The sequence below is a fragment of the Bos indicus x Bos taurus genome, chromosome 5, assembly GCF_003369695.1.
Source record: "Bos indicus x Bos taurus breed Angus x Brahman F1 hybrid chromosome 5, Bos_hybrid_MaternalHap_v2.0, whole genome shotgun sequence".
Lineage (NCBI taxonomy): Eukaryota > Metazoa > Chordata > Mammalia > Artiodactyla > Bovidae > Bos > Bos indicus x Bos taurus.
Genome location: NC_040080.1, coordinates 90,431,341 through 90,447,809, shown reverse-complemented (window position 1 = coordinate 90,447,809; position 16,469 = coordinate 90,431,341). Strand labels below are relative to the sequence as shown.

The following is a 16,469-nucleotide window of genomic DNA, read 5'->3' as shown; positions in this document are numbered from 1 at the left end:
GTAAGATGGGGATAATATTTATTTCACAGGAGATTCTGAGAATTACATGAACTAATGCATAGAAAGAGCTCAGCACATTAGCTTGTACTCAGTAAATCCTCAATAAGTAGTAACTTATTATTAGCATTACTGTTTGAATTGAGTAATAAAACCACCAGTGCAGCCACATCAGGGTAGAATCTGACAGCGGTTCTCAGCCCAGGCTACACATCTGAGTCACCTGGGTAGCTTTTTCAAATGCTGCTGCTGTGGCCCCACTTTAGACCAATTAAATCAGAATCTCCAGAGGTGGGGTCCAGATTTCCCAGCTTCTCGAGATCTGTGATATATACCAGTCAGTCTTGAGAAATCTAGATCTTCAGAATCCACAGGTCTGGATCAAAGCTTTGGTTATTTACTCCTGTATATCAGACCCCGGCTATTGTTTCCTCCTCATTTGAGGTGAGATGGATCCTTGTACATTTTAGCAAACTTCCACTGTGGCTTTTCTTGTGTTCAGCCCCAGGACTGGCCCTGGAGTCATGGGCCAAATTCTCTCAGTGTCAAAGGAGAGATGAACACGCTGACAACTGACTCCAGTCTAGCAAAAACCAAGAGTGAAATTGAAGGATGGACCAGCATCAAGTGGCAGAAGGGCAAGTCCTACTGACAGGTGCAGGGATGAGAGAAAAGGGAAGCTGGCTTTAGTAAGATGACATATGAGGGATCTAAGGACTGTGATTAGTGTCACATTTCTTCTTTCTCTGGGCCCACCTCCCTCTTATTCAGGCCTTAACAGATCCTAGCTCCTTTAGCTTTCTCCCAGGTTCTTGTCCACACTTTCCTCCTCTCTGGCGCCTGCAGTCCCTCGACCTCGATAGCCTTTCTCTTCTGGGGCTGAGAGAGAAATAGGCCTGTAGGGATCCCTCTGTCCCCTGCACAAGGCATCTGGCTAGGACCCACCCAGGGCTTTGGCATCATACTGACCTGAATTCAAATCCCACCTCGGTCACACCAGTGCTGTGTGATCCTAGACAAGTTCCTTAACTCATCTGAGACTCCTTTTCTCCACAAACCATAAAATCTGGCTAATGCCCACAGGGATAAAAAAAAATGTCTTCCTGGTAAACAGTAGGTGTTCCATCAACAGTAGCAAGTATTATTTTCATCCCTGAGAGGTTGATGGGGCAAATTCCCCACGGACACTTCCCTTGCAGATGGCCCCATCTGCTCTAGGTGCAGAAGCGCCCTCCAGCTCTCAGAGACAGTGGAGAGAAGGGGGAGACAGGGGAGGGCAAGGCCCCCTGGGACTCCCGGCAGCTCTTCTCCGCTCCCCAGTGCGTGAAATCACAGGCGCCCCAATCTGTCTGCAACCGCTTCATCTGCCAGCTCAGCAAATGTGGAGACAATTAAGGAGTTAATTAGCAGACAGTGGGAAGGGGCTGTGGACCTGAGGCAGACGAGCCCCATCAACACACCTCTCCTCCACCCCTCCAGACTCCACTCTGTCTCTTGACCTTCATCTTCTCCCGCTTCATTCTCTTTTCTGGTCCAAATGCTCCTCTTGCCTCTTCCCTCATTTCCCTCTACCCTTGCCCTTCACTCCTCCCCGATTACACCCCTCCCCCAAGCCTGTCCTGTCTTCTCTCTTCCTCATTCCTCTCTCTAATCTCTCCCCTGCCCCACTTGGCTGTTCCTCTGTCTCCCAGCCAAATCACTGCTTTCTCCATCTTTGCAGGGCCCACCCTTTTCTCCTTTCCATGTTCACCTCTCATTCTGGTCCCTCTTCACTCTCTGCTCCTCCCCTTCTCCGCACATCACCCCTCCCCCTCCAGCATGAATGTGGGTCTCAGAACAGAGCCTTGTTCACTGGGCACCGTATCTGCTACAGGAATCAGTGGGTTCAAGGTTGCCTCCCGGGTGGGGTCCCCAGCACTGCAGCCTGGAAGGAGTCTCCTCTGACCCTCACCTGCTCCCAGCTCCTCTCTCTCCTGGCGCTCTAGGTAACTCAGTCTCTTTCCTGTACCAGAACACCTTTGGGAGGCTCCCCATACTGCCCCTGCTGCCTCCCCGGGGTCTTGGCAGTTCATCTGCACTTCCAGGATCACGTTGGAGCCCTCTTTTTCCTCTTTTCCTCCCTGGGGGCCTGGCAGATGGCCACCTTTCTCCCGTCACAAGTCCCAAATTGTGTGTCATCCTGTCATTTGGCGGGGGCGGGTCACAGCTTCAGAAGGAAGGGATGATTAAAGAGAAAACATAAATTGGGAGACAGAGAAAGGCAGAGAGCAAGAGACAGGAGGAGAAACTGGGGCCAAGGCAGATTGAAAGGGCAGATGTGGGGAGGGAGGTGGAGGAGAGAGACTGAGACAGAGAGAGAGAGGGTAACTAGAGATGGAGCAATGGAGACTTGGAAATAGGGAAGAGCCCACTAAGGTCCCTCATTGCTTTAAAATTCTGGGTCTTTGAGAGGAGTGAACAAAGGAGAAACAAAAGATCCGTAGAGGACCTGGAGCTTTTCTTTCTCCAGAAAACTTCCCTGGTTAATCCCTTACCCAACCCTGGCCTCCTTGGCTTCCCAGGTAGGCTAGTGGTAAAGAATCGGCCTGCGAATGCAGGAGATCTAAGAAATGCAGGTTCAATCCTGCATCAATCCCGCAGGAAAGATCCCCTGGAGGAGGAAATGGCCTGGATAATCCTGTGGACAGAGGAGCCTGACGGGCTACAGTCCACAGGGTTGCTAAGAGTCGGACACGACTGAGCAACTTAGCATGCTGGCAGCCTGACCTCCAGTTTACTCCTGCTCCAGCGGCCCTCGTCTCTGTTTTGTGGGCTCTGATTGCTCTGGGAGTAGGTCTGTCCTCTCTCCTCCCCTGACAACCCCTTCCCAAAGCAGGGTGTTCCCCCAGAGTGGGCAGTGGCTACTTGGACCTCCGGAGGAGGGGAAGGTGGCCTGTGCTCTGCCCGCATCAGTAGGTGTATGGGGTCCTGGGCACCTTGGGGGTGGGGTGGTCTGCATCTTCAGCTCTAGAATACCAGCACCTGGGCCATGCCTGGCCCTTGCAGCTGCTCAATAGTGCAGCCTGGGGGTCATGGCTGGATCTGGGGTCCCCTAGGCTGGGGACACTTTCCTTCCTCTACATCAGTTGGCTCTGCAAGGAGCTTGTGTCTCTGAGCTATTCCCCAGCTGAAGACAGTCCTCCCTTCTTGCTCCCACTGGGGACCCCTCTACAGCCCACACCTTCCCCATGGACCCTCCTCCCACCTTCACCAGGCCTTTCTGGCAGGTGCAATCTCAGCGCCCTGGGCGGCCTCTGAGCCGGAGGAGGCAGTGCGGGTGAATAATTCATGGGTCTGGGAAGCCCTTATCTCCCAGGCCGGCCCCACCCGGGGCCCCAGTGCTGGGCCGCCGTCCCGCGGCTCCTCGCTTTATCTCGACGCCCAGCTTGTAATGCAGCCCGCCATATCACAGGCAGAAGGGGAGATTAATTTTCTGGTTTTGCATGGGCGGGGAGGGGAGGGGGCATGGGGAGGTGCTGGGGAGCAGAAGCTGGGATCTTTCTGATTTCAGACTCCAGCGGCTTAATCCTCTCCCAGGCCTGAAGGAAAGGGTGTTGCAAGCCAAATTTCATCATCAGCGGCAGCCCCAACAGAGGGAGGAGGAGGCGCAGGGCAAGCAGACGGTGGGCGCTGGAACGGACAGGGGAGTTGTTTGGAAACTGGGGGAAAGCCGGCCCTCAGCTTGGGCTTGCCGACGACGCTGGCTTTGTTGAGAAAGGTACTCAGCCCGAGTGGGGTGCACACGGGGGCACGTGTATGTGCACACACACGGGAGCTTGGGGCACAAGGGCATACCTCTTCAGGAAGTGGCAGTGGTCTTGCTGTCTGCCCCACAGAGCCTGGCACAGAGGCGTCTCAAAAAATGTTGAGGGGCTGAACTCTGGGGAATCACTGATGAGCTAAGCAGATGCAGCTCCCCGTGTGCCTGACACCTTTCCACGTGCCCCCGCAGGCCTGGCCACTGTTTCCTGTGCCCTCGTGGTCCAGGGAGGCCAGCGAGCAGAGGGACACTGGCCTGGGGAGCCTGCTGGCCCCTGCTGCTTCTGCTTAGCTGACACAACTACCCAGAGCTAGAGGAAGCCACCGCCTGTTAGTTGAGCACCTATTGTATACCAGGCCCAGGGCAGGGTAGATGTGTGTTCCCGAGATCAATCAGATGTGAGTCTTGGCTATGGTGCCGGAGACCGAATGTGCTGTTTGCCAGCAAAGAGCTACTAATGAAGTGCTCCACGGAGGGAGAGAGTTGATGGTAACCAGGAACATGTCTTGTGGGAGGTAGCATTTGAGACAGGTTTTGAAGGATGGGCAGGAGTTGGGATTGGCCCTAATGGCAGGGAGGGAGGCATGGCGTTTTGGGAAGAGGAAGAATATGGAAGAAGTGATGATACAGAGACCAGGGTGAAGCAAAGAGATAATAACTTTGTCTGGTGGGTGAGGGGCAATAGTGAGAGCCAAGGCTGGGAAGCAGAGAGAAGTAAGGACAGAGAGGGTCCTGACATCATGTGGAGGAGCTTGCATTTGTCTGGGGTGATTGGGGAGCAATTAAGGGGTTTTGAGGGCTTCTCTGGGGCTCAGTGGTAAAGATACCAGCCTGCCAATGCAGGAGATACAGGTTTGATCCCTGGTCCAGGAAGATTCCCTGCGCTGCGGAGCAACTAAGCCCATGTGCCACAACTATTGAGTCTGTGCTTTAGAGCCTGGCAACCACAACTACTGAGCCCAAGCACTACAACTACTGAAGCCCGTGCACCTTAGAGCCTGTGCTTTGCAACAAGAGAAGCCACTTCAATGAGAAGTCCGAGCACTGCAACAAAGAGTGGCCACTGCTCACCGCAACTAGAGAAGAGCCCACGCAGCAATGAAGACCCAGCACAGCCAAAAGTAAACAAATAAAATTATTTTTTAAAAATGCCTTTGAGCAGGCGTTGACATGATCAAAGTGGTACTGGGGGAAGATAAAGACAGCCAACATTATTGAGTGTTTGTATACTGGGTGTTGTTCTAAGTGCAATGGAAGGAATTCTCTCATTAAATCCTCATAACTATCCTTTTAGTAGGTAATGATATCATCCCATTTTATAGATGAGGAAATGGGGTCACAGAGGTGTTAGTTATAGATGGAAATTAATTGAAGACAGCAGAAATCACTGATGGAAAGTTTAGGCTGATAAGTTCTTTAATGTCTCGGGCACTTTGGAGCATGGAAAGGAATACTGATTATTTTTTCTACTTTGATGTCCAATTTATTAATCTTTATTCAATTATTAACATCCCTCCCAATATTCTCATACTACTTATACAACCACTATGTCCAAAACCTATGAATTTAGCAAATTACATTCCCCCAAATATTTAAACTTTGATTGCAAATGAAATCAATTAAACTCTTCATAAATCAGGTTTTCCTAAAAGCTTTAAACATCTTTGCTATGCTAAGTCACTTCAGTCGTGTCCAACTCTGTGTAACCCCATAGACGGCAGCCCACCAGGCTCCCCCATCCCTGGGATTCTCCAGGCAAGAACACTGGAGTGGGTTGCCATTTCCTTTTCCAATGCATGAAAGTGAAAAGAGAAAGTGAAGTCGCTCAGTCATGTCCGACTCTTAGCGACCCCATGGACTGCAGCCTACCAGGCTCCTCCACCCATGGGATTTTCCAGGCAAGAGTACTGGAGTGGGGTGCCATTGCCTTCTCCGTAAACATCTTTAAAAGCAGACAAAACAAATGGTATTACAATGATTGCCCCCCAAAAGTCCAGTACAAAAAAAAATCCTGCATTTGAATTTCTTTGTTTAGTATTTCTAAGATTATTTTCTTTATTCTTACTCTTTTCCCTGCCGGGGGTAGGATTTTCCTGACTTAAACTAGAGAGTCAAGGTTGACCTGCTTTCATCAGGCTAAGGCTGCAGACTGGGTTGACTGGAGATGATTTGGGACTGGCACAAAGATCCTGGTGAGGTGGGGCTTCCAGGGAGATTCTCCTAGACTTCATTATGCAGCCCTTGGCCTGTTTCATCGGGAACTCTCCTCTTGACGCTTGGACCAATCATAGATTCTGAATTTTCGTGTGTGACCCTAATCTCTTCCCTAGAATGATTCTGGTTCTGACGGCCTTATCTTTACCGTACAGCCCGCTGTGTTCTGAGTGGGGCCCGGTCTGGTTCAGTTAAGTCTAAAGCCCCTGGTCAATTGGTTAACTGGAACTACCTCCTTTTCCTTCTCAGCAGCTGCTAAGACCCAGGCTATTGTCAGCTAGGTGCTGAAGCAAGGGTCTAAGAAGAGGCATTAAGGGCTTGAATTAGGGCAGTGGCAAAGAAAATAAAAAAGAAAAGACAGTTTTCAGAGACTCTATGAAGGCAGAACTGACTTCTATTAAACAGGAGAGAATGGCTTACCTCAAAGAATCAAATGAAAATACATGTGAAGGCTCTTTTGTACAGTATAAGCACCATTAAATCGTGGTTGTTTTTGCTTTTGTTATTGTGTTGTCATTTTAAGATGGCCAAGGACAAAGCCTTAGGGAATTCACATAGGTTTAAGTGGTAAATGGGAGGAGCGGAGGCAGGAAAGGGGGCTGAAAGGCAAAGGGAACTGACACTGTCAAAGAGAAGAACCAGGAGGGAGAGAGGTCACATAGACTAAGGGGGTGGGAGGCCCCAGAACAGGCAGGGGTGTTTTGGGGAAGCCCGGTGGTTCAATGGTAAAGAATCCACCTGTAATGCAGGAGCTGCAGGAGATGTGGGTTCGATCCTTGGGGCGGGAAGATCCCCTGGAGAAGAGAATGGCAACCCACTCCAGTATTCTTGCCTGCAGAATCCCATGGACAGAGGAGCCTGGCGGGCTACAGTCCATAGGGTGGCAAAGAGCTGGACACAACTGACGTGACTTAGCATGCACAGAAGAAATAGGCAAAGTCTGGTCTGAGTGAGGTGGGGACAGGATGGGTGTGTCTGGAAGGAGGAAAGGAAGGGAAAGAAGTGAGTGTTGGAGACAGGGCTGGGAGATGGTGACTGCCTGGACGTGCTGCAGAGGGTCCACAGGGGAAGCTGGCGATGCTGAGGGCATGCACCTGGGGCTGGGGGGCCTGGGAAGATGCAGAAAAGGAAGGCTGGAGTGGCCCTGGGTTTTTTACAATGCGCAGGTTGAAGGCTCCCCACAGTGACCAAGTTTGATGAGCCTTTGCAAACAGAAACTGTTCCCTTAGCCATGTGGCCCCCGGCTTTCCAGCATTGCTGGCAGCCTCCATCCACCCTCCGCCCTCCTCATGGGACTCAGAATCAAAGTTTAGAACCAGCAAGATCTTTTTCTTTTATTTTTTGGCTGCACTGTGCAGTATGTGGGATCTTAGGTCCCCAACCACAGATTGAACCTATGCCCCCTGCAGTGGAAGTATGGAGTCTTAACTGCTGGACCACCAGGGAAGTCCTCCAGGAAGGTCTTTATTTTATTAAAAAAAATTTTTGAAGACAGTTTAAAAAATGATACATTTCTTTTTAAATATTTGATTGTTTATTTGGCTGTACCAGGTCTTAGTTGTGGCATGTGGGATCTTTCGGTTGTAGCACACCGGATTTTCAGCTGTGGCATGTAGATCTAGTTCCCTGACAAGGGATCAAACCCTGGGATGTGGGATTTCCTGACAAGAGATTGAACCCAGGCCCCCTGCCTTGGGAGTTGGAAGTCTTAGCCATTGGGCCACCAGTGAAGTCCTCAGCAGGGTCTTTAGAGATCACCTAATCTAGCCCCCACCTTCAACTCCCACCATTTAACAGATGAGGACACTGAGGCCAGAGAATATAAGTGGCATGATTAATGAGTGACAAAGCTGAGATTAGAGCCCTAGCGTCCTGCCTCTTAAGCTAATATATTTTATCCCTGTCATTCAACTTGGCAAATGTACTGCAAGAGAACTTGGCCCCTTGACACCCAATATCATCTGGCTGCCTAAGGAGACTTTTGCAGAGAAGTAGGCTTTATTGGGTTTGCTAGACCTGAAAACCATGGCATTGGATTAGGAGGCTTGGTGGTGGTCGTTGAAGGTATGAAGCATCAGAAAAGGTAAGCTCCTTCTGAAGCAGGAGTGATGTTGGGGGGATTTTAAGAAATAGCAGGTAAAGGAATTCCCTGATAATCCAGTGGTTGAGACTCTGTACTTCCACTGCAGAGGGCTCGGGTTTGATCCCTAGTCATGGAACTAAAATCCTGCATGCTGCACAGCGTGGTTAAAAGAAAGAAAGAAAAGAAAGAAACAGGTAGTCAGCAGTAGGGAGAGAAGATTAGAGGCAAGTGATAGAGGCATGGGGCTGGGTTCTCCTGGGCTCAGTGAAGCTGTGGCCTAAAGCTTCAGCCATGTGAAGGATCGCAAGAAGGGAGGTCAGTAGTGGTGGTGGTGGTGGGCTGTGTCCTAGTGGGAAGTGGAGCTGGAGACCAAGGACATGAGGACTCTGTACAGGATGGGGTGGACACTTTACCCAGCTTGAAAGAACCACAGCCCAGCCCCCAAACCGGCAGAATCTCTGTCTCCTTTGGGCCTCTGACCACTCTCTTTTCCCTCCTCCCTTCGATTGCTGGTGGTAATTGCTCTCCATTTGGCGATTACTTAGTTCATTAATTGCCTAAAGAAGGGCATCAGCCTAGGGTGGGGAAATTGGCAAAGAAAGTAATGGGGAAGGAGGACTCTAGGGGAATGGACCTGGACTTGGACAGAGAATGGACTGCTGTGTGGTGGAGGAGAACAGTCTTGTATTACTGGCTCTAGTCAAGTGGACTCCTCTGCTCAGCTCTAGTTTGCATGCATCCTAAGTCACTTCAGTCCTGTCCAACTCTGCGTGACCCTATGGACGGTAGCCCACCAGGCCCCTCTGTCCATGGGATTCTCCAGGCAAGAATACTGGAGTGGGTTGCCATGCCCTCCTCCAGGGGATCTTCCCAACCAGGGATTGAACCTGAGTCTCTCATGTCTCCTGCATTGGCAGGTGGGCTCTAAACACTAGCGCCACCTGGGAAGCCCCAGGTCTCATTTGGAGGAACCTCTTTTCCACTCTAATATGGACTGGACATTGATACTTTCGCTCTCAGATACCCTACCATCCCCAGTCGTTCACATTCTCCATCATCAGAACAGCCAGTGTCCTCCACTGTTATCAGCATCATGGCCATCATAGTAGGCAGTCCCTAAGGTGACTCTCAGTGACCCCTCCATCCTGGCGGTCATGCCTCTGTGTAATCCTAACCCCTCAAGTGTGGGCTGTATTTAATGACTCACTTCTAGTGGACAGGACTCAGCAGGGGTGATGGAATGTTATTTCAACATGAGGCTACAAAAAAGATGTGGCTTCTTTCTTGCACTGAGGAAAGCCATCAACCCTCTGGAGAGGCCCACGTGGCAAGGAACCACCCTGCCCCCCTCCCAGGCCCAGCCAGGCCGATACCCAGTGAGATCCAGGAGCCCAAGAGGAACTGAGCTTGGAAGCAGATTCTCCTCCGGTGGAGACCATAGATGAGACCACAACCCATGCTAACACCTTGACTGTGTTCTTGTGAGAGACTTGGAGCCAGAGGCACTGAGCTAAAACCATGCTCAGATTCCTGACCCACAGAAACTATGAGATAATAAATGTGTGTTGTTTGAGTTGTTAAGTTTTGTGAGTAATCTGTTATGCACTGATAATTAGTACAGCCTCTGTCACCATCATTAACCACCATTACTACCATCGTCATTAAACTCATGTTATCAATATCACCACCCGACGCCACCATGCTCTCAAACTCACCACCATGGCTGTCATCACAGTCATGACCCCTGTCACCATCATCCCCACATCTATTTTTTTTAATTAATTAATTTTTAAATTTTTTGGCCACACTGCATGGCATGCAGTATCTTAAGTTCCCTGACCGGGGATCGAACCCATGCTCCCTGCAGTGGAAGCACAGAGTCTTAACCAGTGGGCTTCCAGGGAAGTTCTCCCACTTCTACCTTCAACTCAAATGTGAATTCTGTCATAAGAACTCTCACCACAATCATCACCTTCAGCTACAATAGTCTTTCTAACACCCACTATGTACCAGACTCTAGGCAAGCCCCAAGATTACAAAGAAATAGGAGACACGATCTGTGTCTTCAGAGAATCTGTTGGGGTCTCTCTCGGGGAAATCAGGACGCATTCATAAAAAGAGCCTAGTAAGTCGAGGAAGTCGATGCTTATTGCCACTTTGGGTGGTAGGAAAGCCTTCATGGAGGAGGAGGCCCTAAAGTGAAGCTTCAGAGGATGGTGGCCGGATAGGCAGAGGGGAAGGAGACAGGAACCAGCCTGATGTGTCCGGTGGAAAATGACGCGAGGACACCTGGCCAGAGGGGAAGACCAAGCAGAGGAAGAAGAGAGGGGGGAACGAGGTTGGAATCAGAAAAGAAGCACATGGATTTCTAATGCATTTGTGCAGGCCTCTACACTTTCCAAAGCATTCTCTGTGCTCAGTTGGTTTAGAAGAGCCATACTCTTAAAAATCTGCCCCATTTCCAGGCTTCCAAGGTGGCGCAGTGGTAAAGAATCTGCCTGCCAATGCAGGAGACATAAGAGACTCAGGTTCGATCCATGGGCAGGAAAAATCCTCTGGAAGAGGAAATGACAACCTGCTCCAGTATACTTGCCTGGAGAATTCCATAGACAGAGTAGCCCAGTGGGCTACAGTCCGTGGGCTTGCGACTGAGCACAACACAACCAACAACCTTCAGCCAGGGGGAGGCAGGCCTGAGGCTGAAGCCTCCAGCCTTCTGCTCCAGCAGGAGGCAGTGTGAGTGATGGGACCCAGTCAACCTGAGTCACAGTTCCTCCCAGTGGATACCAATAGGCAAGTTATTCTCTGTCAGTTACGCCTGCCTCTCAGGCTGTTGCGTAGACCAGACGTCATACGAAAAACACTGCATGTGAGTCCAGGCAGCCTAAAAATAAAATGTTATGTCCATCCCCTAGTCTCCCTGCCTCGTACCTTGTCCATCACCTGGAGATTGGACAGCAGCTGTGTCAGTCCCGTCCAGGCAGACCACACAGCAGTTTTTCTACTGGTGCAGGGTGACGGAGCAGAAAGAACACTGCTCTAGGGGCTGGAGAGGACACTCTCCAGAACACTGCTCTAGTGTGCCACACTGCACAGCTTCAGGGGGCACCATTCACATGTGGACGCAAGGATAGGAGGATTTAGGGAGTAGATACTATTGACCAACTGCGCCTAAAATCTCCCCCTCCTGGGACTTCCTTGGTAGTCCAGTGGTTAAGACTCTGAGCCTCCACTCCAGGGGCACAGGTTTGATCCCTAGTTGGAAAACTAAGATCCCACATATGGCAGGGCACAGCCAAAAAATTAAAATAAAATAAAATCTCCCCCCTCCTGAATGTCTTTCATGACTGGTCCAGGACATTCAGCGCCTCAGCTCAAGCCTGTTTGACCAAGAAATCCCCTGATCCACCTTGCCAGAGGGCTTCCCTGTTGGCTCAGACAGTAAAGAATCCGCCTGCAGTGTGGGAGACCTGGATTCGATCTCTGGGTTGGGAATTTCCCCTGGAGAAGGGCACAGCCACCCACTCCAGTTTTCTGGCCCAGAGAATTCCATGGGCAGAGCAGCCCAGCAGGCTACAGACCATAGGGTCCCAAAGAGTCGGACATGAGTGAGTGATTTTCACCATCACTGTCACTTTGCCAGAGAGACTACACGCTCTACCCACTGGGGAGGGCAGGGTCCAGAGCCAGGATTCTAGGGCAGGAAAGAAACATCTAGAGCTTCTGGATGAAGCTCAGGTCCATTCTTCAGCCAAAAAACATACCACGAATTCCATATAAACAAGATTATGTAACTATTTACAGATTTCATATGACCAATGCCCTGGGACATAGCTGTGCTGTGCTTAGCCGCTCAGTCGTGTCTGACTCTTTGTGGCCTCATAGACTGTAGCTCACCAAGCTCCTCTGTCCCTGGGATTCTCCAGAATACTGGAGTAGGTTGTCATGCCCTCCTCCAGGGGATCTTCCCAACCCAGGGATTGAACCTAGGTCTCCCACATTATAGGTGGATTCTTTACCATCTGAGCCATCAGGGAAACCCAGGACAAAGCTAGGTTTTGTTATTTGCTTCACTTTCACTTTCTAGATGAATAAATGGGAGCTCAGAGAGGTGAGGGGCTTCCTAGGTGGCGCTAGTGGTAAAGAACCCACTTGCCAATGCAAGAGACATAAAAGACACAGGTCAATCCCTGGGTTGGGAAGATCCCCTGGAGGAGGGCATGGCAAGCCACTCCAATATTCTTGCCTGGAAAATCCCCATGGACAGAGGAGCCTGGTGGGCTACAATCTATGGGATCATAAAGAGTCAGACTGAAGTGACTAAGCATGCACGCACAGAGAGGTTAAGTGATGTTGCCCAACACCACTGAAGCCATGAATGGCTGAGTGACCTCAGGATGTCAAAGGTCATGTTGTCCTCCAGCCCCACCCTGCTCAGAGATGCTTAGCAACTCGCAGGAAGCCTTTCAGTTTGGAAGGATACAATAGGGGGGTTAGAACCTAGGCCTCCTCTCCAGCCCCTAGAGCAGTGTTCTTTCTGCTCCATCACCCTGCACCAGTAGAAAAACTGCTGTGGGGAAGCAAGTTTGGCAGTGGAAAAGGAGAAATGATGGTTGGGGAGAGAGGAGGGAGCTGGAACCCAGCGGGTGACTGTGGAGGATGGGGTCAATACTGAGATGGGAGGGCTGGGGCACCCGGGCCTGTCGTTGGCTGGGGCTGGGACCAGCCTTCCCCACTCCATCAGGCCTGGGGCTGCAGGCTGCCAGTGTTCCTCCATCAAGACCCCCGGAGAGCCTGAAATCAAATACTCCTCCTCCCCTGTTCAGGCAGTCTTATTGCCACTGACAGCAAATGTATTGCTCTAATCTTTTCTCATTTCACCAGGATGGGCTCCATTCTGACCTCCCTCCCGGCCTTGAAGCCTTCCTGAGGCAGGGGGGAGGCACTGAGATGGGAGGCGCTGGGGCTGGGCTGTAAGGGAACAGTTGCAGTGATGGCAGATTTGATATGCCTTGTCTCTGGAAGGCGGAAAAAGGCTAGAAAATTTGGAGATCTCTGTGGGGGACCCATGATGAAGGGTCCCCTGTGAAAGCAGATGGGAAAGGCTTGGTGGGCAATGAAGAACCAGGGCCTGGAGCCCCAGGGAAACAGACTTCTGCAGAGCAGACAAGCCTGGGCATGTGTGTTTGTGTACGTGTTGGAGCCAAAATTGTAAGCTTGGGAGATGGTCCTGACGAGATGGGGCAAGGCAGGGTTTGTCCACGCCCTCCAGAGTGACTGACCCACCCTGTCCATCCTCTGTCCACTCTGCTGCCCAAGAAGCCTCGCCGGTATGAAGCCCCCGTGCTCCCCTGGCTGCCTCTCTTTCTGGTCTTCGCTGCTTAGGTGAGCACTCAGGTTCTGTGGTTGTTGTTCCGTTGCCAAGTCGTGTCCGACACTTTGCAACCCCAAGGATTGCAGCACGCCTTCCTATCCTTCATTATCTCCTGGGGTTTGCCCAAGTTCACATCCACTGAATCGGTGATGCCCTCCAACCATGCTTGGCAACCTCAAAAAGGCTTCGTGGGAGGCCTGGGGGTCTGGGAGGGCAGGAGGAGCGGCTCTTGAGAGACACTCAGCCTGGGGGTCAGGGCTGGTGTCTAGAGCCCAGGAAGAGGGGCAGGGGTCGGGTAGGGCAAAGGGACGACTATGGGAAGGAATCTGCTGCTCTGAGCCTTTGAGGGCTGTGAGAAAGGAACAGCTGGTGAGTGGAGCTTGGCAGGGAGGAGAAGTTGGGGGAGTGAGGCAATGTTCTGGCCCTGGGTCTTTCATTTGCTTGGCTAAAATCAAGCCTGAGCTTGTGTGTGTGTGCCTGTCTGTCCCAGGGCAGGGCAGAGCCCCTGTGTTGCGTCATGGGGAGCGCCTGTCTGAGTGCACCTTCAGGTTAAGCTGGAAAGTTTTCTGGATCCTGACAGTCTGAGTGTGACAGGGCCTCAGCCTTGGGGGTATATTGTGTGGAAATCCACTTCTCTCTTCAAAGTTCTCTGGCCCTTGCCAGGGAGAAACTTCTGATTGGAGAGCCTGAGCTGGGTCAGAGCTCTGCCCGGGGTTCAGCAGGGCTGGGGTGGGGTGGGCGAGGGGCTGAAAGTGGAGGAGGGTGCTGGCCTCGATCCCGTCTGGCAGTGAGCTGCTGCTGCTTACTGCCGGGTGAGGCAGCCCACATCTCAGCAGAGGTCTTCTCATAATTACTCCTTTTTTCAGACAAAATCTCTGCCTGAACTGACTTTCTGCTCCTCTCTTACTGTTCCCCAACTCCTTCAGAAAGGAGTCCCTGCCTCCCCAGATCTCCATCTGTTCCCCACACTCCGGAGGTTCATGCCAAGACCACTCCCTCGGGATGGCCATCTGTGCCTTGTTGGTACCTTTTTTTTCCTCCTCCTTTCCTTGTCTGAAGATAGCTGAAGTGGAATGTGAGAACTTTCCTATGAGCCAGGCCAGGAACTGGAGCTCCAGGTCTAACGAGAAGGGAGTGACTGAGGTGTATGCAATATGCTGGGTCCCCTCTGGGTCCCTTACCTCCCTCAGATCTGTACATCTCCCTTACAGAGCCTTATGTGTAACATGTCTTCGTTATTGTCTCTAGACACAGGACTGGAACCGGGGTGGTATCCTCTCCCAGTTTGGAACCGCTTTCTCACCCCGTTTCCACGTCGTTTCCAGGATGCAGCGCCCCCTAGTGGCCTAAAATCCCTTCCCTTTTGTAGTTTTGCAGGATGGCCGCTCAACTCCAAAGGATTTCCAAACTTTTTCATTCCAAAACACTTCCAAGACCTTGACATGTTATTAGTGTTGTTTTGTTTTGTTTTTTGGGGAGCGGTCATGATGCACGGCTTGCGAGATGTTAATTTCCAACGGGGGCTGAACCCAGTTCCTTGGCAGTGAAAGTGCTGAGTCCTAAACATTGGACTGACAGGGAATTCCAGCAGTTGTATTTTTGATATCTGTTGATTGAGAAAGCACCATAATGACTGAGTTCTGGATCTCATCATTAAAACTCATTTGCATTTTATTCATCCCCCAGCAATCATACAGTTACACATAGTCAATCAGTTACACACAGATGGGTTACTCATAGTCTTTATGGTGCCACAGGATAAATCTCCTGTGATTATTCCAAGGCCTCTAAATTTGGGAACCATGGATTTAAACCACTCCTTATGTCACTGATGCGGAGACAGGCCTGGAGAGCAGAAGAGGTCTGTTTAAATTCGGTTGCACCAGAATTTGAATTCAGGGTAGATATGTGCCCCAGGGACTGCCAGTTTCAGTCCTATAGGGGCCTAACTGGAAGAAGGCAATGGCACCCCACTCCAGTACTGTTGCCCGGAAAATCCCATGGATGGAGGAGCCTGGTGGGCTGCAGTCCATGGGGTCGCTAAGAGTCAGACACGACTAAGTGACTTCCCTTTCACTTTCCACTTTCATGCGTTGGAGAAGGAAATGGCAACCCACTCCAGTGTTCTTGCCTGGAGAATCCCATGGACAGAGAAGCCTGGTAGGCTGCAGTCTATGGGGTCGCACAGAGTTGGACACAACTGAAGCGACTTGGCAGGGGCCTAACTAGGGAGGAAGCTGCAGGTAGAAGATTGGGTGATGGGCAGGAGAGCAAGACCGTCCCCAAGAAGTGCCGAGAGCGCACCCCATCTTCCTTCTGTTCAGAGCAGGTAAAACAAGCCTAGAAGGGCTGCAAAAGGGACCCAGGGGAAGGAGAGAGCAAAGGAACAGAGAATAAGTAGAGATGACAGTCTGCTCTGCTTCCAGCACTTCCCTAATTTACCCAAACTGCGCAGACTTCAGACAAGTCTTTTCACTTCTCTGAGACTCACCTTTGTCGTCTGTAAAATGGGAGGGAACTAGCAGTTTAACTTTCCCCTCTCTGTGGGAATAATACTTTGCTTGTCCCATAGGACTGTTCAGAGAATCTAATGAAATGTGTGTGAAAGTTCCCCAGCAACAGCTGGGGAAGAGAACTTTGAATCCATGATCTCCTTTTTAAACCTTAAATCAACAGATAGTAGAAGTTGAACAGAGATGGAGAGAGCCCAGATCTGATTCCAGGCCTGACTCTGAGAACTGGCTCTTGACTTAACTTTCAGGGTTAAAAATTAGTAGTGTTGCTACCTGTTACAGTTTACACGAATCTCTGGCCTTTTTTCAGAACCAGCTACTTTCCTCTTCCTTTTCTCAGCCTGTCTCCCTACAGTTCCAGCCACCTTGAACTCAGAGTAGCTGAGCATCCTTTGAATGAAGTATGGGCAGGCAGTAGGGCTTGCTGGGTCAGCTGAGGTGGGCACAATGAGAAGGGAAGTATACTAGTGTTGGTGGGAGGGGGGATGG

The 16,469-nt window shown here is 50.9% G+C and overlaps 1 protein-coding gene across 1 annotated transcript in view; it reads left to right on the top strand.

Annotated features, from left to right (window-relative positions):
- Positions 1–13,315: 13,315 nt before the first annotated feature.
- Positions 13,316–16,469, top strand: part of RACGAP1 (Rac GTPase activating protein 1) — a 37,159-nt gene continuing 34,005 nt past the window's right edge. Inside the window, exon 1 of the mRNA XM_027542807.1 lies at positions 13,316–13,478. Within this exon, the coding sequence (XP_027398608.1) occupies positions 13,426–13,478 (53 nt within the window). The 5' untranslated portion in view covers positions 13,316–13,425. The remainder of the gene's footprint in view (positions 13,479–16,469) is intronic.